The 24,619-nt window shown below is 42.4% G+C and overlaps 3 protein-coding genes across 7 annotated transcripts in view; 2 read left to right on the top strand and 1 right to left on the bottom strand.

The window, feature by feature from the left end:
* bab1 (bric a brac 1) overlaps positions 1–15,873 on the top strand; it is a 66,456-nt gene extending 50,583 nt beyond the window's left edge. Inside the window, exons 2-4 of one of the 4 annotated variants that reach the window (XM_036814370.3) lie at positions 12,258–12,315; positions 12,391–12,815; positions 13,100–15,873. In XM_036814370.3, the coding sequence (XP_036670265.3) occupies positions 12,258–12,315; positions 12,391–12,815; positions 13,100–14,053 (1,437 nt within the window). In that variant the 3' untranslated portion in view covers positions 14,054–15,873. Of the gene's footprint in view, positions 1–12,257; positions 12,316–12,387; positions 12,816–13,081 lie in introns of all 4 variants that reach the window. The other 3 variants (XM_036814368.3, XM_036814369.3, XM_036814367.3) reach the window with 3 other exon arrangements.
* A 113-nt stretch (positions 15,874–15,986) lies between these two features.
* Positions 15,987–17,134, bottom strand: LOC108013358 (oxysterol-binding protein-related protein 11). The gene is made up of 3 exons (XM_017079176.4): positions 16,746–17,134; positions 16,295–16,691; positions 15,987–16,236 (listed from the first exon to the last, which is right to left on the bottom strand). Exons 1-3 carry the CDS (start codon positions 16,831–16,833, stop codon positions 16,050–16,052), a joined length of 672 nt encoding a protein of 223 aa, XP_016934665.2. The 5' UTR covers positions 16,834–17,134; the 3' UTR covers positions 15,987–16,049.
* Positions 17,135–17,551: 417 nt separating this feature from the next.
* Positions 17,552–24,619, top strand: part of trio (trio Rho guanine nucleotide exchange factor) — a 41,967-nt gene continuing 34,899 nt past the window's right edge. The window contains exons 1-3 of one of the 2 annotated variants that reach the window (XM_017078387.4): positions 17,552–17,700; positions 18,335–18,755; positions 24,014–24,557. In XM_017078387.4, coding sequence (XP_016933876.1) covers positions 18,577–18,755; positions 24,014–24,557 — 723 coding nt within the window. In that variant the 5' untranslated portion in view covers positions 17,552–17,700; positions 18,335–18,576. Of the gene's footprint in view, positions 17,854–18,334; positions 18,756–24,013; positions 24,558–24,619 lie in introns of both variants that reach the window. The other variant, XM_036814409.3, reaches the window with a different exon arrangement.

Raw genomic sequence — 24,619 nt, 5'->3', positions numbered from 1 at the left:
TTCGAAATATTTAATTGCCTTGTATTGCGGTTGGATGCGACGCGTATTAAAAATATTTACCCGCAAACACACACATCTGGAAAAAAGGGAGACGAAGTGAAATGACTTTCAAGGTGTTCGAGTGTTTTATTACTGTGGCTCATGGTTTTCGCGATGAATATATAATTAGGGTCTATAATAGAAATGATTGAGACTTAGTAAAGATGTTTAAAAGTAGGCAATGGAAAATGCAATGCTACATATACACTTTTTGTAGCATACTTTTATACGCCTTTACAGGTGATCTAAGACTATATTATTTTAAAAACGCCATATAAACCACTTTGATCAATTATATCTTCCCTAGTTAAGCCTTAAATAAATTGATTTCCCCGAAATTCGGGTTCATTATTCCGCAATTTGTTTCCCATGGCCCCAATTATATTTAAATCGCGGCTTAATTTTTATGAAGTCACTGCGATTATGGAAATTCACCGCCAGTCACTCCATCATCAATGGCCCTGTCCGATGCAGCTGTTGAATTATTTTCATTTTATTTTATATTTCCTTTTTTTTTGTTGCTGGTGTGAGTCGTTAATATTGAATTTTAATTTGTAAGCCTGGCGCAGGTCAGGCTGTATCTTTGAGCTGTGACAGATTGCCAGGCTGGGTCTTCAGAGCCCCTCGTCCCCCGATTTTCGACCACTCCCCGCTGGTCAATGCAACAGTAAGTTGTCAATTAAATTTGGTCAGCCACATCAAGCAGTCGACGTCAGTTGAGAATCCCGTCCTCCCGGCCTCCCAGTCCCCAACCTCCAACCTCCGACCCCAAAATCCACCCACTTCCCCCTTTCAACCGATCTGCCGTTTGCTTAATTTATATGTATCGCCCGTGTAATTGTCAATATGCCAATAAGCTGCGTGTGGCAATATATATAAAAATAATCGAATGCCGGGGAGGAGGAGATGACCGACCAACCTGAGCTGCAAAAAAGTGCAGGGGAATAAAAGGTTGAGGGGGAAAGTGATTGTTTGTTTCAGTTTATTGAAAGCAGAGAAATCAATCGGAAAAGAGTCAGCGGTTCAGGGATGCAAAAGTGCGAAAATGTGGGGACAAAAATCGGAGATTACGAAACTGAATGCTTTCGAAAGGGTTTGATTTTTATTGGAATTGTATAATGATTTAACTAGAATAATTAATGGTATACTTAATATTGGTTTAGATAAACCTTAAAAAATGAAATTCATTGACTTAAAATATTTTTAATTAATTAAAATTGAATCCTTTTTATTTGCCTCAAGGGTTAACAATCACAGTGAATTTAATGTATAAAAGGTGGAAATAAAATAATATATTTATTTATTCCACTTTCTTTGACTGTTAAATTGATATTGAAAAACGCAACTGCAAAAACCATTATAAATAACTCCATTCAACATATAAGATCCTAGAGGGATAATCCCCGAACAGAAAGGATTTATTGATAATACAATTTATTAAATGATAAGTCCTCGCAAAGTGTTTGCCAGCCCTAGATCAACGGCACCAACAATTCAGCCGGCAATAATAACAAGTTACGCATACGCAACGTGTTGGACGTAAGTAGCTCAAAAGTGTTAAGGATTCAATTAAAGCGATACAAACACACACACACACAAAAAGCCAAACACACACAGGCGCACAGTGCAGGGAAATGCAGATACAGTGAGATGGTAAACAAAAGAGCCGCAGAGCTATAATTCGATTATGGATTTTCCGCCATATTAATGCGAAATATTCGCAGCGCAGTCAACAACAATGTAAGGGGCAGCAGTGAGAAGGAGTCGCAACCATAATGGCAACAGAAATTATAAATTACGCGACAGATGAAATGTCAATGCATGCGACTCCTACTTATTGCATTTATTTAATTAAATGGGCTCAGCCGAAAGCCCCGAAAATCCACCGCCCTTAAAGTCGTCCCTTAAATGCAAGAGGAAGAACTAAGCCTGGTCGGGCTATACAAATAGAAATGCACTTGGAAAACTTTATCGGCAGTGAGCTGAAACTTAAATATGCAACAGGAAATATACGCCAATCAAGTGCCAATCTCGGGGGCTGACAACAACATGAAATGTCTTTAAAATAGAACGAAATGTTGGGCCCTGCACTGCCAAATCACCCGTGGGGGAGGTGCGGCGTAACGTCTTATGACCTGAAAAGTGGCTTCGAAGGCGGCCAACCAACTAACAAACCGACTGACGGACAGCCAAAGACCATCAACAACGATCCGCCCTTCCCGTATGCAAAATACTTTCCCGCCGCCTGCATAGATTAACGAACCGAAGTTTTTGTGAATGCCCCCTCCGGAAAATCGGGCCTAGAGTGGGTTACTCTAAAAACTATATCAGCACGGGGAGAAATCGTAAAAGATGTATTTGTGTGTAAAGATATAATACTATATAATAAATATATAGCATCAACATTCCCTCCAATAAAAAATAAGTCCATATCTATATTAAAATAAATTCTTAAGTGGATTTAATCTTTTTTAGCGCTAGTTTACCTTATAATTGGAATATTTGGGGCTAAGCCTTAATTCTTGAAAATTATTAAGACAAACAAGAGCCTATTTATTATTTAAAGAGCATAATCAAACTTTAAAGAGCATAATATTTACTCAAAGACTTAATTTCTCTAAGTGCAGAACAGTGCACCATTCAAAGAGCTGAAAACTTATTGAGCTGCGCGAAACTTTAAGAAAATCTCGGCTCGTTCCCCGGTTGTTTCCACTCTGATGATGCAACAAATATGCATTTTGCCAGCGTAAATAATTTATTAAATTTTATTGCTGAACGACAGGTAGAACGAGAATGAGACTGGAACTGAGACTGAGACCGAGAATTGGAGCTGGAATGGGCGGAGAAATTGAGACTGCCAGTGTCAGTTTTGTCTGCCCTTCGTTGTTGTCTGGTGTTTTGGTTGTCGTTGTTCGTTTCGTTTTATGGCTAAATTGCAGCAAGTGTCTTGTCTGTGCCTCTTTGCCCACTTTCCCCGTTTCCAGGTGAAGTTTCTGCCGCGCTGTCTTATAAAAAATGCAAGCCGAGTGTTGAATAATTCATTATGAATTGAAATACATAATACTCATTTTGTTGCAGCATTTGAATGTTGCACTGGGAACGAAAATGAACCAGCCCCGAGCCACTGAGCCAGTCAGCCATTTTCCTTGGCCACCCACCTTAACCCACCCGAATTTAGAGCCAGACAGCGGCTTAATTGTTTTTCATATTTTAGGGCCACACAACTTTCTCGAAAGCGGGGAGCACCCCGCCAAGGATTTTTTGATGTGCGCACATAAAATATAAAATTAAATTTAGCCATGCTCCAGAGGAAGGCATCTCAGGGTAGACATTTTCCCGCAGACGATTCGCCATTTCTCAGACGTAAAATCGAGGTGAGATAAGGACGAGTGAGGTCTGGAAGAGGTCCTTAATCATAAGACTAGCGGGAAAGCAGCCCCGAATTAGGGCTTTCCCTTTCGCCCGCCCCCCAGATTTATGTGCATTTGCATATTTTAATTTATTTATATAAATAAAGTTGGCTAAAGACGGAGCTCAAGATAAAAATATAAATGCGAAGAGGTTTATGAACTTCAAGGGGGTTTTCTTGTATGCGATGGCATAATTAATTTTAAATGTACCTTATGTACCTGTTTGAGTTTTTACTTTTATTATATTTTTGGGTACATCAAATTAAAAGAACCTCGAAGCCTGCGAGAGATCTTAAATTAAACTTTCAGTTACTTTCATTTTTAATGCTATACTTATATTAACTATTAGAATAATGTTGTTACTCTATTTTTAACTTGATATTTTTTAAAAGTAGAAGGATTAATTTTAGTAAGGTTTAATTACTTTCAAGTGTTTGCTTAGGGGTCTTAAAGTATGCAGTGAGTAAGGTAATGTATGTTTTCATTGTACTTGTGAGCCTAAAATATATTGTTGCATACTTTTAGACACCTAAAATTACATTTAACAGCGACTTTAAAATCCAAGTTTTAGTGGCACCTCTCTATATATATCTATATTTTTCAAAAGAAAAATACTTTGTTAGGTAAATAAATTACCTGAGCATAGACTTACCCTCCAATACTCAATTACTCTGCGGAATTCCACTCCTTTTTTATTTATTCGCCCAACTAAAATGCACACGAGGCCGCGAAGGGCCTGCAGATCCGTTCGAAGTTATAAATCACGCATCTTTAATGGTCGCTGGCCATAAAAAATATGCCAAAGCCCTGCGAAAATATTTGGCCAATATAAAATGGTGCTGCCTATTTTCGGGCGCACAAATTGCAACAGATGCAGGATGGTGTGCGAACAGACCTGTGTGTGTACTTTTTTTGCACTTTTCCCGCTGCCGTTGATGTTGATTGCGGTGTTGTTGGCAGGACATTACGAGCAGGAGGCATCGAAGTAGCGAAGCACGTGCCACGAGCGGAATAAAATAAAATATAAAAAAGGGAGCGAGTCAGTGGCGCGGTTTATAATCTAATAAGCAATCAATGATGTGAAAAAATGACTGGCAAACCATTTTAAACGCTGTGGTGCACCGCAACTCGACCACAGCAGCCACCACACAACAGCAACAAAAATAAGGGGCAGTGGTGCAGGAATCGCAGTTGGAGTCGGAGTTTGGGGTGGATTTTGCATTTTGGCCGTTGCCCTGGTCTTTTTTTCATGTTCGGCTGCACACACAATTGTTGCATGCCACACTCGCAGAGAGCCTGCCAAAAAAAAACAGGGAGATGGGTCACCAGGCGAGGGTGGGGTCACCAGGGGGTGCGAACACATACTATAAACTGTAAATGCCGCACAATGACAGAGTGTCAATTTATTAGGTGCCACAATTTATGACGGCCGAAACGAATCGGAAACCGATAGCCAGAACTGGCTGCGTTTTGTTTACATTTTAATTTGCCCATAATTGAATATATATTGTTCTTTATGGATATGCGTATTAATTGGCATTTAGTCGCTATTGGCTATTGGCAGGGACTTGATTTGAAAGTCTGGTGGTGAATATATAGGGGTCTACCGATTAAAAATACATATTCTTTGGGGATACCAGACTTATAAATGTGTACAAAAGGATGCAATAAAAATGTTGCATACTTTTAGACACCTTTAATGATTTCCTTTGTTTTTTGCTCTTTTTCATTACAAATTGTAAAATCTTTTTATGGTAAGCTTTCAACTAAGTGAGATTTAAACACAGATAACCTTTTCCAATGCAATTTAAGCCCTTTTAAAATAACTTCCTAATAAAGCGATTTGTGGCCAAAGTTCAATTCGCAGCAAGCTTTAAAATGCGTACTATGTATCTGCGTGTAGCTAAACTTTCAGCGATATTTTAAACTTTTGTTCGTTTTCCGTTTTTTGTAGCGCCAGTTATCGAGGCCTCCGAGTATGCAATAATTTTTTCTAATCGCTTTTTCCGCCTGTTTTGAGCCGCAGAAAGTTGTTTCCTTTTTGTTTTTCTGGTCTGCTGGAAAGTTGCGTGTGTTTGTGGGCCCTGTTGTTTGTTTTACGTAAAAGTTAACGCATTATTTTGCCGATTGATCGCCGGCTGCCATTCCGAAACCAATTGCACTCCATTTTTGCCTGCGTTTGCGGAACTTTTTCTCTCTTTTCTATGCCCGATGTATAAATTACTGCAGTTTTTTAACAAAACAATGATAAAAAATTGTGCGCACAGCAAAATTAAAGTTTATGGAGTTGTCAGGGGGGCAGTAAAGATTGGCTAAACATGATTGCGGCAATTAGTCTGGAAAGTACAACAATGAAAAGTCTGAGCAACCACTTTAATTATGGGGAAAAACAAGGTAGTGCCTAATTACCTTCTATAAACACCTTTAGTACTCTTTATTTAAGAAAAAGCCAAATTTATTTATTCGTGTACCTATCCTATTTCTACATTTACTTTTCCATTATATTCTGGCTATAACCATTCTGTCCTGCATAGTTTACGACTTACAAATATTTTCAACTAAGCAAATGCCAATTTAAAATCCCCCTCCCCAGTCGTGACTGCTGACCCCTTTCCACAGTTTCCACACCCCTGCTTTCCATTCAAGCTTAACTCAGCGGTAAAAATTTATTGAACAGTTCCATGCTCGGCATTCGTTGATTTTTCCTTTATTTCCACTCACCCAGAGCGAAACGCTAAATGCAACAAACATATGAGCAAATACTATCCTAACCCCGGTTCCTGTCCCTTCGGAATAACCCATACCATACCATCCCATATCCCAAATCCCCTATACCATATCCCGCTCCCAATGAGCTGTATTCCTCATAATGTAGCGAACGATTTGTATTTTGTATAAATTTTACAGGCAACGTTCGCCGTTTGCTGTTCGTGTTGTTGTTATCGCCGGGTTATATCCGTCGATATATATATATTTGAATCGGGAAAGGGGGAGGGAGAAAGTGGGCGGTGGAACGGGGTAACAGTTATGTATGAAATATAATAAAATTGTACAGGAAATGACGAACAAGTCGAGAGCGGAGAAAGCTCGATGAGGGAACTGGAGAGCGGCTCGAGGAACATTTTAACCATCGAATGGTTTGATTATTAAATCCATGAAGTTTTTCCACATGCAGATGCACTGGGAAAATACTAGTCAAGGAAATAAATATAGATTTAGCTCATAAGATGAACAAGATGCCCTCAAATTATTATATTACAGGGATTATAAACATAAGGATTTTACAATACTAAAATATACTAACAAGAAATTTACTAACTCAACACTGGTAACAATTTATATATATGTCAATGATAAAGATAGCACTTTATAAGTGCAGTGCCTTCAAGCCTTTAAAATTATAAAAATATCTATGAGTAATTCAAGTTTTCTTGATTTCTCGCCGTGTGTGTATATATATCAAAATTCACTTGATTGCAGTTTTCAAGTGAAATCCTAGCACACTTCACAACGACTCGTTGGCTGCGCCTAAGGGCTGAGCATTGCAGGATATCGCCAGGATGGCTGGGGAAGAAGTGGGGCCGCCAAGAGGATATAGGAAATATATTCCTATAAATGGGAACACCCCACCGCCGCCCCCGCGATGTAATTGATGTTTCAAGTAGCAAAGTGCGCGCCAAAAACTACGAGGCCCAAGTTGATTTTGATTCAGTTGCTGCAGAATTTTAATGAAGTCGAGTATTGGCTGCAAGTTTTGCGACTAAATCAAATTAAACCACATGTGCTCCTTCCTGCTTTCAAGGAAAAGCCTAGGAAATGAGCCCGACTCTGGTTTTAGACCGAAAAACTAATGCAAGTTTTGGCCCCCTCCCAGCTCTTCACTTGTTTTTGGCCTATTTGACTTGGCTTTCAATAATGCTTTTCACGCTAATTAATTTTCGGTTTTACACAAACACGAACCCAATCACACCCCACACAATCGCAGCCACACACTTTGGACCGGCACTCGACAATTTCCTGAGCGTCAAAAGATTGGGAAATTCTTGAAAAAATAAGCAAGGGTGTTTCACGGAAAATCTGTCCAGTCTAGGGGATGAGGCAGCAGATTCTCCCCAACAGCCAGAGTCTTTTTTCTAAGGGGTAGTCAATAAACACAGGGGTATGTCGGTTTTTGATGTGGGACAATGTAAGACAATTTAGAGCATTGGTAATTAAATAATTTAATAAAAAAAATAAATGTCGAATGTTAGTAACAGTACACAGAAACTACTAAAAAAAAAAATAAGGATAGCCCAGGGTTCTTAAGGATGTCTAAAAGTATGCAGGGAAATTCCATTCAAATAATTTATGATGGTATAGGCTCAGGCTTTAATAGTTCAAGTAATGAATAAAGCAATGTATGAAGTAAAAATCTGTATTGCATTTCAGAAAAATTCGTTTAGGTCTTTTAAATAGTATTATTTACAATTATGATATATTTTGTGGGAGTTCAAGGAAATTAAAATAAATGCATAAAAGTATGCAATGAAAAATAGAATAGACAGGAATCAAAAAATATTATACCAAATCTCTAAGTCATTCTTAGGTACCCCTTAACATGTTTAAATAATATCCCACTGTAAGTAATGGGTATGTTTTCTTCGATACCCCCACTACCAAGGTATTTATTTATTTTTTCTGGCACTCTCCTCACATCAGACATTAGAGAACTGGTTGCCCTTGCCTATCCGCTGGCGTTTCCTGCTGCGAATTTGGCTAAATTGCATTGCCACGACAACTGCGTCTGAGGCTTGTTGCTTGGGCGAATCAGAAATTGTGGCAGCCACCCCGCAGTCGAAAACCTCAGAAGAGCCGCACAAGTGCCGCTCGAATAGGACTATTTTCCGGGGTCATGGCAAGGGAGTTACTTCTCTTTCACGCCCAATTGATGCGGTCTTAACGCCTGACTAGAGACCAGAATTCTGGCAGAGGGTTTAGCTCGAAACCTGCCTCAAAAAGGCCGAGCTTGATTTAAAAAAAGAGAGGTTTCGGTTTCGCACGGAACGCCTTCTTCCCGATTTTATGACATGGGGCGTTTCCAGACAGAAAATGGCGGAAGATGCGAACGCCCCAACGTTTTTAGATAACCCAATTTGGGACCATCCGTAAAGTCAGCCCCAAAAAGGGGGATCGATGGGAAAGAGACAATTTCTTTATAGCTTTGAACGGTTTTCAATTTAAATCAGCCCTACCTGGTAATAAAAAATCTTAAGGAATTTGTAGGCTTTCGAACTTTGGTTGCATCTCAAATTTACCTAGGATATTAAATACGTTAAAAAATATCTGTTTATAATTTTTTAAAAAGGCTGCCTGTCATTAGTTAAACTAAATTAGCAAAGCTTTATCAAAGAAGGATACGAAAATGAAATTATACAACTAGTTAGAAAGCTGTCTTATTTATTTAAGTATAACTAATATGCAGCCACCATTTTAAGACATGACCAAATATGATTAAACAGAAGTTTGTGTTAGGCTTAGCTACTTCGAATAATTTCTATGCAATCACCACAAAATGTTATGCATTTTCAATCTAAATTGATTCACGTTTAAACTTAGACTTGGGCTTTTCCCAATTAATCTTTTGGAAATACCTAGATCAACATTAATTTAACAATTCGAAGTTTGTGAAGGTGCATATTCTACTGCAGAAAATTAATCCTAGCTTTAAGAAACTAGTTTTACTATTGATTAAATTCGCTGCCTGTCCGGGCCATCAAACACAGTTGGGTGCCGTGGATTTCGGGGCCGATTGGAGGAATCCGCCAAGGCAAAGCAATCGCTAAGCCGCATAATTATATATAGAATACATAAATGCAGATGCCCACATGTGGGTGGGGCTCCCTCTTTGTGGTGTTTCAGATATGCCATATAGACATATAGACATATAGACTGGGCCCGCATCAGGCGAAACGCAACGCAACTCAACTCCACGCAACTCAACTAATGGTCCATTCGTGGCACTTGGTTATTGACGTTGGACTCGAATTGTATTAACAATGCATGCAGCAAGTGCACCGGCAAAGGCAGGGGGCGTGGCAGGGGCGTGGGCGGGGGCGGCAAGGAAGGCGTGGCCGAGGGGGGCCGGTTGGGTCAAGCAGCAAGCGGTAACGGTTCGCTTTGATGCCAAAATCGAAGCGTGGTCAACTTAATTTCGCTTAATTTCGTGTTGAGGCTCACAAATGAGGTACAGTGGAAGTTCCAAAAGTGGGAAAAATGTCTGCAGTAGGCATTTCAAGATGAACATAGTTTTTTGAACTTTTTGGGTGCCACCTTTAAACGTAAAACACTATCTCAAAACTTGTTTTTTTACCTATACAGATATACGTCTTATTCCCCGTGATATACAAATTACTACAATTTTAGCTGTATCAAAAAATTCAAATATAAATTTGAATAATCATTATTAAAAATGTATTATTATTAAACACATAATTGCTTAATAACTTATAAAGGTATCTAAGGGTATGCAACAATATATTTTGAACCCGGAAGTCGATGATAGATATTTTGCTGCATACTTTTATACACCCTTAGAGTAAATTTCAGAACCCTAGATATTTCTGAATTGTTAATATGATCTTAAAATGATTTTTTTTAGATTCGATAAATGTGAATTATGAATGTTCAACAAATAGAGTTCCTACTGTAAAAAGAGTAGGTGGTGTAGGAGCAGTGCGCGATGCGTGTCCGCTAATCCGCTGGATATGGGATCGGGGGATCGGGGAAATCGGAGGATTTGGGGAGTGGTGGGCGGTGGGTCGTGGGTAACTCCCTGGGCCGGCACCCCGCTGCCCCCTTTCGGTGCATGCCACTCAGCTATGACATTTTGGCAGCGTCGAGTGCACCAAGACTGTCAAATGAGTTGTAATGAAATCTCACTCAGGACTCTGGATATATATACCTCCGACCATATGTTTGTGAGTGTGTTTGTGTGGGGTCCAGTCAGCTTTGGTCAGCTGCACATATAATAAATAAATTATTTGGCATTTGGCGTGGCGTATTATTGAAGGCAACTGCAGCTGGATAACCACACACACGCACACTGTCATTCGGGCTCACACGGACGCACAGCAGCGCCATCTGTCGTCCGCGCTTTGAGACAGATTTGGGCATTAGCGTGATTAGTCTCAATAGTCGCTAGTATTTAGCAGCCACAGGGTCGCAAAACTAACTTAAACTTGGCCAATTAAACGTAAAATTCCTTTAATTATATAAACAGAGATTTTAAACCTCTTAAAGTATGCTACAAAACATTGAACATTGTTCCTAACTAGTAAAATAAATCTATGCATACTTTTAGACACCTTTTCTTAAAAATGAGTTTAAGCCTCTAGAAATTTTATAGGCACAACTTATCTAAAGATATTTTTAAAAATATTTGCATAGCATTAGCTACATTCCAATGGGTAGCGTACAACAGATATGTGCTGTTTAAGAACTAATAGTGACGTTGGGGTCTAGCGGATTAGTCACCCTCCCCAAATAAAGCAATTTTAGCCGACGAAAAAGAAAAACTTGTGAATAATATATAATTTGCGGCGTAATGAGCCGAAAAGTAAATCCATCCATTGCATGTCCTGGGCCCATAAAACTAGGCAACGATTTCTGAGAACATCGCCACGTTGTCTGGCCCGTGGAAAAGGGCAGGGGAAACGGAAAACGGAATACGGACGAAGTGGATAGGAGCACTCTCAGTCAGTCACATGGCAAAAAGTTACAAGTAATACTTAACGCTAAATGGGCACAAGTGCCCACCTGAGCCAGTACCACTACAGTCTGTTGTGTTTTTTTCCACACTCCACGTGCATGGAAATTTTGTAATGAAGTTATCGACAAGGTGGATCCGAATCCGAATCCGAATCCAAAGCCAGCCACTAACATATGTAGAACAATATGCAAATGTTACTTTGTTATGCAATTAGTGAATTCGATGCGAGCCACTCGACAGTCGGCAAACAGACAGCCGCAGCAACGACAGCCAAGTCACCACTCGAGGGTTCAGTCAGCCAGTTAAATGTATCGTTGACGTTGCAATTCGAATTAGAACACCGATCCATAAAAGTCACTGTGGTTTGGGCAGAAAGTATCCCCTCCCTTAATAAGACACAGAATTTGTGACTTTCTAGTAATGAAAGTTACGATTAATAATTTTAAAAAGGTAATTATAAAAAATGCACTTTAAAAAATTAAACTAAATAATTAATCATATAGTTTGTGAGTTAATATTTAGCTAGTATTAAATAAAATCTCTAGAGGTTTCGAATTACTTTAAATCGTGTCTAAAAGTATGCTACAATAATTAATAGATGTTCTATTTATTACGTTATATTTACGGTAGCATACTTTTAGACACTCTTCACTCTGTTTTACTCTGAAATGATTTCTAAAACTAAAAAAGCAAACCAGGAAATCAAAATTCCCCTTGTGTTTCTTCCTATTTAAGCAAAAATCTATGATTTTAAAGAATAATATCCTAACATATTTGCAATACCCAACTGCAGTCTCTGGCAAACACAACCTCAGAAACAACAAACCCACATTACACATGGATATCAAAGCACAAAAAATGAAATTAAACGAAAATAGGTCGATTTTGCATGTCAATCAAACAAAGGTGGGCGGGAACTCGAACCAAGACGAGACAAGAGGGGACGGCGCATCGAGCGCTAACCAAAGCGAGTCTCACAATTAATTGAAGCACCCCTCGACCGGGCCAAGCTCTTTCTTCCATTTCCCCACTTGCTCATACCTGAATCTCTGTACTTGCAGGCCAAAATGATGGAGAACTCGCACGCCTGGATGGGGGCCACCGGATCCACGCTGGCAGGTTTGTAGAGCAACCCAGTCGACGGGGTGGAAACATCTGATCGTGGGCCCTTCGCCCCTCCTGATCTTTCAGCAGACAGCTACCAGTACCAGCTGCAGTCGATGTGGCAGAAGTGCTGGAACACCAACCAGAACCTGATGCACCACATGCGCTTCCGCGAGCGGGGTCCCCTGAAGTCCTGGCGCCCCGAAACCATGGCCGAGGCCATCTTCAGCGTGCTGAAAGAGGGGCTCTCGCTGTCGCAGGCCGCCCGCAAGTACGACATCCCGTACCCCACCTTCGTGCTCTACGCGAACCGGGTGCACAACATGCTGGGACCCTCCATCGACGGCGGGCCGGACCTGCGGCCCAAGGGGCGCGGCAGACCGCAGAGGATCCTCCTGGGCATCTGGCCCGACGAGCACATCAAGGGCGTCATTAAGACGGTGGTTTTCCGCGACACCAAGGACATCAAGGACGACAGCCTGGCGACTCACATGCCGCCCTACGGTCGGCATTCGGTAGGTAATTACTGCGGTATAGTTCGCTGAGTGGCTCCGTCCCTTTCCTGGGCATATTGCTGGAATGAAATTTAAATTAGTAAGCTAAATATGATTCGTTTAATGAGCTCCTTTTTCTTAAAACCTTTTGAAAGTCGAGGAATAGCTAAGGCCAGAAATGTAATCTCCAAAGTGGACTTGGTTGATTGAGTAGGCAATGCAGCTTAGCGAATTATACCGCACTCACAGGAGCTGCCCTCGAACTGAACTAACTGCCCTCGGGTTAGCCCGCGTTTCCCTTGCAGGACCTTCCCCTGAGCTACCCCGGCGCAAGTGGCGCCCTGGCAGGAGCGCCCAGCTCACTGGCCTGTCCGAACGGCAGCGGTCCGCAGGCCGGGGTGGGCGGAGTGGCTGGTGAGCAGCACATGTCGCAGGAAACTGCCGCTGCGGTGGCCGCAGTGGCCCACAACATCCGACAGCAGATGCAAATGGCAGCGGCCGTGCAGCATCAGCACGGGGAGGCGGGACCACCGCCCGTTCCGCCCGGCTTGTTCAACCTGCCGCCCCACCCCGGAGTGGGTGGCGGCGTGGGGGTGCCAGGAGCGGGCGGAGGCAGGGCCAGCATCTCGCCGGCCTTGAGCAGCGGCTCGGGGCCCAGGCATGCACCCTCGCCATGCGGTCCCGCTGGCCTCCTGCCGAATCTGCCGCCCAGCATGGCCGTTGCCCTGCACCACCAGCAGCAGCAGCAGGCGGCGCACCACCAGCAGCAGCAGCAGCAGGCGGCGCACCACCACCTGCAGCAGCTCCACCTGCAGCAGCAGCAGGCCCACTTGCACCACCACCAGCAGCAGCAGCAGCAGCACCATCAGGGCGGCCACCAGGTGCCCCACAAGTCCGGTTTCGGTGCCAGCTCCAGTTCCTCGGCCTCCTCCTCCTCGCTGGGCCAACTCCATCCCAATCCCAAGGCCAAGGGCAGTCCCCTGCGCAGCGAGACCCCGCGGCTCCACTCCCCGCTCGGCGATCTTGGCCTGGACATGGCCGGCTACAAGCGGGAGTTCTCGCCCAGCCGACTCTTCGCCGAGGATCTGGCAGAGCTGGTGGGCGCCAGTGTCTCCTCCTCGTCCTCCTCAGCGGCAGCGGGCGCAGCGCCTCCGGAGAGATCGGCCGGAGGATCTTCAGCAGCCGCGGCCACAGATGCGGCCGCTTCCTCGAGCAGTGGGGGCATCAAAGTGGAACCCATCACCACCACTAGCGAGTAAAAGGGGACGAAATGAGGAGAGTTATGAGAGAAGGTTTTGAAGTGATGATGGCTTAACTAAGATCAGAAGCTCCTGCAGCTTTACGTGACCCATGTGCACATATACCTTGGTTATCTGACTAAATAAAAAATCCACATTTTAATTTAAGTGTCGATCAGATAATCCTATTAAGCATTACATCCTTAAAATGTACAAAAGGTTATTTTATTCCACAAAAAATCAACTTTATTCGAAGGAATGTAAATAAACTAGCTTTAAAAGTTAAATACATTTTAAAGGTTTCCCCGAAAATCCTGGTTTTTCACTTTCCAAAAATCCTAAAACCGATATTCAAACGAATTTAAATGTAAGCTTTAATCGTTACTTTTGTTTAGTATTTAAAGATGTACATTATCTCCGTGGTTAACCAAGGTATACGTGTCCATGGGCCAGTCTTACTCTAGTTTCCTCCACGCGATCTTCGCCACCTAGTTTCTATTCCTAGCGTACTTATTGAATCAAAATTGAAAGTATTATTATGTTATAGTCCATCAGTCTAACTAAATAAATAGCGATCGATCTCTTTAGTTGTAAGCTACAGCTGAGGTGGAAGAAGAACCCCGGAACATTCCACAATGCAACCGAAACAGATATGAAACTTAAATTAAACCGAAATAGAAACGGAAACCAGCCCCAGCAGCATAATATTAATTACATGTAAAAGAAATCAAAAGAGTTTAAGCGGACTTAACTTGGTAATTGTGTGCCCGACCTTGGTTTAGACTATAATTTACAAGAAGCGAGAATGAAAAATGTACAAAATTACTAAAAAAGAAGAGAAACCGAAGCACTTGGCTTCAAACGCAAGTGGAATCAACTAAATTTAATGTTTAGGCTTAACGATAAAAAAGAAATTCACAAAAAATGCCTTTCGGAATTAAATTCAGCGATGAACACACCGCAAACAAAATTTGTAAAAAGAATGAAACAAGTAACAAAACAAGTGAACTTTTTTAAACGTATTTATACAAGCGAAATTTTTAGACAAAATTTAGAAGCGAAATTTTTTATAGCGACTGCTGCTGCGATCCGGTCGAGCCTTTGGCCCCTGATTTGAGATTATTGGATACCCGACACAAGCCCCGAGAACTAATCCTCTGACCCCCACTAGATCCCCTTCTAAAGTGCCTTTTCTAGCCTTAATTTGGACTCTGCTCCACTTCTGTCCCGGCAAAAGGCGAGGCCAGGGACTCGCAGCAGAACTCGTGGGTTTATTTGGCAAGTCTGGCGACATTACGATGGGATGGAATATCGAGAGGACGTACTATACAGCTTTGGTTTAACCCCTTTAGGCGTACTTTCGGCAGCGTTTCGTTTGGCAAGCACACAATTGATTAATCGGACAGAGTTAATTACGATAGCGGATAAACACAACTATTTTTGCAGACGCAAGAACATCTACCATAGCCATAGCCCGTATATAAACACACGATATATAAGTATCTATGTAATCCCCGGTCCCCCCATAGACTTTGATGTTCCACACGTATCGAAACTTAACGAATTACTTTCGGAATAGGATGTAATATAAACAATGGCAAGAGTTAGCGGTTAGAATCTCCTGGATATTGTGTATCTTTGTACGATCTGGACCAGCGCGTCCCAGTCCAAGTCCAAAACTCAACATTTTCTATAAACTTTAGTGCAAACTTTATGTTCAAATTAACTTTAAATGTCGAAATGAATGTTCTAATTAATCCAAGAAAACAAAAAGCGAAAAATGGAAAATGAAAACCGAAACGAACAAAAGTATTTTATAAAAACATTGAAAAGTAACCCAACCCGGAAAGTCTTGTCATTGCTTTTGGGTATGTCATGGTGGGCACAGGGAACTATCTGGATCTCAGAGGAACATCCTTATTGGGGAGGACTCTTCTTCAATCGTATCTTGGAATGCGGTTTATCTTAGCGTTTATTGGGGCATATCATAGTGGATACTGGAAACTATCTTTGGATCTCAGAGCACAAGGGCGGAGTCCGCCGGCGGCTGGTTGATCTCCTGGTGGCGTTGCAGCAGCCCCAAGCACTGATGCAGGCACTGGGTGCTGGCCGTCGAGATGGCCTTGAGTAGGAGGAGATCGGGATCCGTGGGCGAGAAGGAAGCACAATCGATGCTCTCGATGGCCCTGGCCAGAGAAGCGTTGCTGGAAGGTATTTTACAATAATAGTTCCCTAAAAAGCACTCAAGATTCGATCGCATACCATTGCTCCGTGAGAAACAGAGCTTGGCGAGCCGAAACCATGGCATCGGAGGCGGCGAGCAGCTCCCGCGGAGGAAGTGGCGACGAGTTGCTGATGTCCATGGCCTTCATGTGGCTCTCGACCACTGCCCGCAGGCCATCCACCCACTCCTGCCTAGCCCTGGCATCGTTGGCCCTCAGCTTCACCGTGTCCCCGGAGGCACAGGCGATGGCGAAGGTCCTGGAGTCCTCGTCACTCGGATAGACCACTGCGCCGGCCAACTGCACCTGACCGCGGGGCGCACTGGCAAGGACGTGGGGGGAGGGGGCGATGTCATCGCCGACCGTCGAGGAGTCGCACAGGTAGTAGCTCAGCGATCCCGTCTTAGCGTCCACGGTGAACCAGCGGTACTGCCATCCTGGAAAAAGAGCCGGGATTAGCTTGTGTGACTATACTTTATATTGTGTTTTACCCTTCATAACATTCGTGTATTTGCTGAGCTGTCCGCTGAGTTTCAGCTTGGCCGACTCCCGGATGATCCTGTTCAGGTTGCTCTCCATTCTGGCGGCGTGGTCCCTGGAATCCCTGGAACTCTTGGCCTCGGGGTGCTCCGCCCGCGGAAAGTGGGTGCTCCGCGGGACAAAGTTCGAGGAGCAGCAGGCGGAACTTCCGGCTAAGGGGGCGGCTGGCAGTGGGGGCGTGGCCTGCCGCGGTCGGTTCTTCTTCTTGCGCTGGCGGAACGAGTTCTTGAGTTTGCGTAAAATGTTTGCAGATATATTCTGTTTATTTGAACGGGGAATCAATAACTATTCCGCGATTTTCACCTCTAAAGTGGATTCGTTTACAAATTTACAAACAACGTAACAACGTAAGGTCGGCAAAACGTCAGCCCCCGTAAGTGTCAGTAAAAAAGGGAGATAGCCTCAGCGTAAGTAAGTAAGTGGATAAAAAGAAGTCAACACAACAAACAAAAATGATTTAATTTAAAATTTTTACTATAAATATGATTATTGACAATGATAATAATAATTTTTATTTACTTATGTTATATGCAATGTTAATCAGTTACCAGTGTTTACACCCGAGTTGGCAGCCCTGTTCGGATCAGCTGTTTTGGACTGTTATCGATAGTTAGCGAGGACTCAAACCATTTATTGAAAAAGCCCGCGCAAATTTTAAAGCACAATAATATCGATAGGCACAAGGGGAACAATCGCACGAACTAAGTGCAAATATCGATAACAATCTGATGAAATCGATGTTGGAGTGACCGTTTGGGGGTACTAATCGTGTGAAGTATGTTTCTCCCATAGCCCCGCGGTCATACTAATCCAATTTGTTTAAACAAACAGCGTCGGAAAATCGCGGTTTCCTGAAAAATGAAAAGCGCCCAATAGCGCGCGCCGATTCGCGAACTGCGTGCAACGGTAATCCAGCGGTTTTCCCAGCGGCAGGGGAGAGTGGAAAACAAGAGCAGCGCGAGTGAAAAAAATCAATTTGTGGCACAAGCAGTGGCAAGAAGAAGAGCCAAGACGCAAGAAAACTGCTTGCGGATGATGTGATGATACAGATGTACATATGTACGCATTCTATATATACATCTGGAGTTTGTGTTCAAATCGAGGCAATTAAAATATTTAGTGGGTTTTTGACCAGTGCGAAGTGGCGAATGTGCCAGTGTGTGTGTGTTTCGGGCGAGTTTTATTTGATGTTTTTGTGTTTGCGTGTGATTTATGGCCTTTAACGGGAGTACATATGTGTATATACCCTATGTGCACCCCCTATGCGCCTGTGTGTGTGTGTTTGTCTGTTTGTATCTCCCTCTCACTCCCACTCGCACAAAATTGCCAGGGTGACTGAAGAAAAAAACTCCACTTTTGCGTCTAAAAATAGGAAAACTACACGAATTATATGCAAATAGTGGGCAAAATGTAGAAAACCCAGAGAAATACCCATTGCTAATCCGTATCCACGCTTTTCCATTCATTTTCCCCACCCACACAAACAAACAAACACACGAAAAAACCGCAACGCAACGAAACACAACAACAACAACAACAGAAGAGTGACCATGAAAATGCCAGCGAGAAATTCGCGAAAATCAATGAATAACAAAAGCAGCGGATCATAATAATAACTAATAACAGAGCCGAACCAAGTGAAATTCGAGGCTGGAATTCGTTATGCTGCAGTGCATCCCATCGTTGGACTAAACAAAGTCGGGCGGAGGTCCGGTGATTAACCCTCTGTAGTGCTTAACCCCTGGGCGAAGAGCCGCCCCCGATTAACCCCCCCTCGCCGAAATGGATGGTCAGCGGGCCAGGGATCTCTTGACGCTCCTGCAGGAGCGGGTCGTCTTCCTCACCGGTGGACGGGATCGGCGCGGCGGACCACTCCTCTGCTTCCCGGCTACGCCCCGCAGGGATCGCCTCAAGCCGGAGGACCTGAGGCGCCTCCTCAGCTACCTGATCAGCATTCCCAGGTGAGAAGAGAACTGGGGTCCTGATTAGAAATGATTATTTAACCAAGTACTACTGGTTTCTGATAGGACGAGCGTCTAGATTATGGGGCTTATTAGATCACTTAGTTAGGATCGGTGTCTAGATTGTGGGGCTTATTAGACCCTTTAGAATTTATATATTAAGTGCTATTAATAGGATTGTTCAAAAATAAGATCTGTGAACCTTATCTTGAATAACGACTAGTGGTGGTAAGACAATCAGTGTCAATTTTATTATAATGGAAATAACATATTTTGTTGGTCAATATTCTTATTGATTAGGTCGAATGGGAATTTAAAAATATTTTTTTATTGTCCTTAGTAAGAAGTTAAAAATAAGTAACTGATAATGGAGGAAAAATTAATTGCATTTCCAGTGCGAAATCACTGGAAAGCTTTATTCTTTTTATTACGTTCAATAATCATTAGTCATGATATCGGTGAAATAATTTAATGCGCTGATTACGTTATACAGATTACAATGTCATATTTATTGGGTAATAGGTATAGTGGGTGGTTCCTACTAAAAGAGTTGTGGGACAGGCCTAATATCCCAAACTATTTAAACTATTTAGTAGATTGTAATATGTTAATTTATGACCATTTTTATTGGCTTTATTCCACATAATCTGTAGCATATGCATTTAGATTTACATGCAGACTTTTTCGTCACGATGGGGATTTATGACCTATAAATAGAACCCAGAAAATTCGTGGAATGTATAATGATTCACCAAAATCATGTGGCACCTAAAAAATATGAACATTACTCACTTCATACCATTTCAAAGAGATCAAATTGGCACGCCTTTAAAAAGTCCCATGCTAAAAGGCCGGTCAAGTTCAGAGGACGTCAAATTGTATATGACCTCTGAATTCTCGTTCATTAAAAAGATTCCTCAAAAACAAGTGGATGGAACTCTGGCTTCACTATTAGTCTGAAGTTCTTCCCTAGAAGCTAACGCAGATTCTTGTATTTCATATTAGATCACGCTTTTCTTTATAGAAACGTCCAGCTTAGTTGTTGAGTTGTAGTTGAGTGCAATTAAAGTTTGTGCTTAAATCGTATTGCATGATGGCAAGTTTAGTTTCAATCTACATGAATTGAAAACGTCAAGTTCCTAGATATTTATATTGCAATGTTGCCTTTGGCGGCACCAGTCAAAATTTTCTCCAGCCTCTTGCATTTTTTGTTTATTGTACAGGGGTCTCTCGACATTGTAATTTAATTACTTGCCTACTTTATATTAACTTTAATATACTTTAAATGTTTTTTTAAGGGATATTTGTTGTATTTATTAGGACTACATTTTTCAATTCATTTAGTTTAAAATTAATTTGGGAAATGTGTATAATGGCTAACGTTTTTAATAGTTTCTCTTTCAATATACCACATCAAAATATGACTCCCATAGCAGCATTAAGCTCCAGCCATGAGCTTGAAAAAGAGTCAGTAGAGTTCTGGCTAATCCCAAGACCTCAAAGCGGGGGCTCATGTAACTGGGGCCCACTGTACCAGCACAATGGCAACCCATTGTGTCAGCTGACGTCGCGACATCGCTGGCTGCGCTTCGTTTGCAATTTCGGTAGAGTCGCGACGTCGTCGCCTCACCCGCACCTATATATCGTATATTTATATATTCTGAATAGGGGGAGGATGTGGGGAGGGAAGGCGGGGGCGGGGGAAGCAGCTGCTGCAGCTGCAGTGCCACATTCCACTTGATTTTCCTGTTATAGTCGTCCGCCTGCAGTCGCATTTTTATGAATCATCATCGTCAGACGATTGCAAGAACAGCACGCACATTGTTCTTGCCTCGCCCTCTCTTTCTCCCCCAGTAAACCCCTCTCTTTCACTCCCTGTATGGCCATCTCTCTCACTGCGGGCTGCTGCTGCCGTTGACATTGAATCGCAAGAGGGCGGGTTAAGATGGGTGGCGCAGGAGGGTCAGGCCGGGCCAAAAAAGTCATAAAAGTAAACATTTTTAAATAAAAACTAGCAGCAACAAAAGTTGCATAAATCCGTGCGATAAAGAAAGCACCAAGAACCAAGGAGAAACGCAGATACAACCTCGCATACATACATGTGTATGGACAAAAACCGGGGACCGGCTTCCAAAGACCTTAAGATCCGAGCTCAAAGAATGCGAATATTTTTGCCGCTGCCTCAAACACTAAAAAAACCACAACAAAAACCAAAATGAGCCATAAAACAAAAAAGAAAGAAAAGAAAGGGTAATTTGGACGAACAGTGGTGCTTCGATAACAATGAAATTCGGGTAGAATTAGCTTATATGAGATAAAAGTAAGAGTCAAAAGTCATTATTTGGTTCATTAAATTGAAAAATGATGATGATTTTGACGATGATAAGATGACTGAGGCATTTTTCGAATAGATTTAATGTGCTTATTAATCAAAAAAAATATGATGCAAGATTGGTAGCGTTGAAGAAATAACAGAGAAATTGTTTTTTTGATGTTTGTTTCAATGTTAGTAATTGCAACATAAGAAATAATTTAATTAAGATAAAGGTTTCTAGTCTTAAGGTGGAAAATTGTCAAGTGTTAGTATAAAATTATCTAATAATTTTGGGATTTTTAATTGCTTCAGACAAAGATATCATGGTGTCATATAATCCCACAACTCTTGGCAGAACCGCAACCTATATGATTTACGTAGCTTAAATATTTTAAAGTAAAACTACAAGAACTCATAAATATAAATAGAACAAGAAAGTTAATGGACTTGTAGCCCAGACTAGAGAGTCCCCGCAAACTGCCATCGAGATGGCTGCCAACGGCAACAAACTCGGAATGATAATCAGACCCTCGAGTTGATGATGATGGCGACCCGAGATTGCGACACACGACAAGAGTATCTGATGAAAAATAGTATCTGCCGAAGAAGTAGAAAAGCTGAAAAAGCAGCGACGACCGACATTCTCCAATCATCGAGAATCACACGTTCCTCGCTTATTTAGTCATGCTCATTGGCGCAATCATAGAAAGATATTGAGTTGTTTCGGCCAAATTGAAGAGCTCACAAGTTTTCGCCGGCCATGAATCACTGGGAGGCGAATTCCCACGCCGTATCATCCCATTCATTTGCTATCAGCTAACAAGCAAAGCATTGTACTATCAGTGTCCCACATTTCAGCGGATCCCCCGCCCAGAAACGGGAAAAAAATAAATAATGGAGCCATGGCAGACACTTCAGGTTCGGCCGATAAGCAAATCGACGTTGGAGTCCATATTCCAAATATACAAAATGGTACTGGGGTTCCCTTATCTCATCGCCATCCACGGAATTTAAGGTCCGTTCTGGCAGTCTGCCCACTGTGCGCTCTATCGACTTGGTTTCTTTCTTCTGGGTTCTTTCGCTGCTTGCTGACTTGGTTGTGATTTTTTCACACACTATCATAGAGGTTTTATATTAAGACCAGCACTCAGTTTATTGTAAGTCCTTAAAAGATTCAACATACAACACCTTTATTAACTGATATATTTATTAAGTTTTGGAACAAGTTAATGGTAACTTTGATATCAATTATTATCTCAGCAAAGGTTGGGATGTGGTGACCATCTTGATAGTGTTACTGATCACTGTTAAATAATTATTGTTTTATTAAACTTTTATACAACTTGTATGTTTTCAATATTAGATGTTCTTAATATTGTATAGCATGGAAGTTTTACAGGTTATACCATTTTAAGGGTATATCAGACTTCGTTTTCCATAGTGTAGTTTCGCTTTTGTTTTGCTTTTCCTTCGTTTATGTTTCGCTTTTGTTTTTGTTTATTTGCTTTGGCGTGAAACACTTTTTGTTTATTTCTGGGCCTGCTCGTTCCTTTGTCTCTCGGTTCCCGAGACTCGGCCAAATTGGCAACTGAAGTCAAGGCGTCTTCTTACTGCTGTCGTCAATGCAAATTCCGTGAACCGAGTGAATCGAGGGAGTTCTCAGCATTTTAGACACGTTCGTTCCCTGAGCTTCCTTTGGGGGTATTTCTACACCCCCGCTCCCTGAAAAAACCTCGGATTTATGGGTTAAATAAACGATTTTTGATTGGACTTTGTGTTTGGTTTTCTTTTTCGGTCGATTTTGAAATGCCGGCGACACTTTTACCCTCCTGTCTCTCAGTCTCGGCTTAAATTTCGATTTTTAATAGCCCGTTTCGAGGGTTTTATTAGTCATCAAAAAAGTTGCCCATGCCTCTCCAGGAAAAATACACCAAATTTCCAGATATGTCGCGCGATAAGGAGTTGCGGAAGGGTTTCAGAACTTTGATGGGGGAGTTCAGGCATTGGGAACACCGGTGTTCTGGGTTCCCAAAGACTTTCGTGTTGGAGGGAAACCTACTTGAATTTAAAATGCAGTTGAGGAGACGCCTCTTCACTTTCGCATTGTTCTTCGGGGCAAAACCCCTAGAAATGCCCATCAAGCAGCAACCGCACGACATATGTATAAACACGAGAAGATAACGTGGTTAAAACCGGGAACTGAGAACCCAGAACCGGCCACAATCGGGCCAAGAAATAGCGGCAAAGCAGAGGGAATAATACGAATAATAGGAGGAATCGAAGGAGGCGGAGTTGCGCACACATCAATGAAAGAAATATTTATAGTTAATGGAGCGATTAAAATTCAAAAGGAATGCAAATCAGAGCGTTGGGCGGTCGGGCTGTTGGGGGTTGAGGGGTTGAGGTGTGTAGGAAATTATTAGCTGAAATTGGTGTCAGAGCAATAGAAACCGACCCCAGACCATATAGACCATATAGAAGAAGCCGTGCTCCCATAATTTATGCAGGCGACGTAAACAGAGCGACGAACCATGAGCGATTCACGACACTCTCACTCACGTACTTCAGGGAAGACGCTGCAGTAGAAAAAATATTGGACACTGTCAGAAAAGAAGTGTCTCAAAAGGGCGTTGTCATTGTTGCAGGTGAAAGTTATCATGTGTAGTGAAACATTTATTTAACGCTCATTAAGATTTGTTAATCATGAATTGAATTCTGTAATGAATAAACATAAAGAAATCATCAAAGTAAATATAAGCAGACTATACTAACTATCCTAGCAAATCATATTTTAATTTGAAGGGGTTCTGTAAAGTGTTTGATAGATTTTATTTAAGACACTCTAAGTAGCAATCGCATTCCCCAGTGTAAACTCCCCGTTTTAAAGTTCTCTTCCGATCGCTCTCTCTAACCGAACACACCTTTCACCTGGCTTATTTTGCAGCGACGCCGCCAAGAACCTCGGATTCACAGTCATCATCGATATGCGAGGCAATGGCAACTGCTCGACCAACGTGAAGACGATATTGAAGGTGCTGCAGGAGCACTTCAGCGCGAATATCCACAACGTGGTGATCATCAAGCCGGACAACTTCTGGCAGAAGCAGCGTGCCTCGATCTCCTCGCACAAGTACAAGTTCGAGACGACGACGGTGTCGATCGAGTCCCTCAACAAGATCGCGGAGAGTCACCAGCTGACCGGGGACTTCGAAGGTCAGCAGCTGTACGACCATCAGCAGTGGACGGACGCCCGGCTGGCCATCGAGGACTTCTTCTGGCAGGCCGGGGACATGGCCGATCGGATCGACGACCTGCAGGAGGACCTCAACCGCAACGACTTCGCCGAGGACGTGCCGCTGGCCAGGCACGCCATCGATCACCACAACGAGATGCGCAAGAAGATCACCAAACTGCCCATCGAGGACCTCGACATGCAGGGCAAGAAGCTGCTGGCCAAGATCAACGCGATGGCCCCGCCAGGTGGTCAGGTGAGCAGTCGTTTCTATTCAAGAAATCGCAGATTATTTTGAGCTTTGAAAGATCACAAACA

The sequence above is a fragment of the Drosophila suzukii genome, chromosome 3, assembly GCF_043229965.1.
Source record: "Drosophila suzukii chromosome 3, CBGP_Dsuzu_IsoJpt1.0, whole genome shotgun sequence".
Taxonomy (NCBI): Eukaryota; Metazoa; Arthropoda; class Insecta; order Diptera; family Drosophilidae; genus Drosophila; species Drosophila suzukii.
This window is presented reverse-complemented; position numbering and strand designations above follow the sequence as displayed.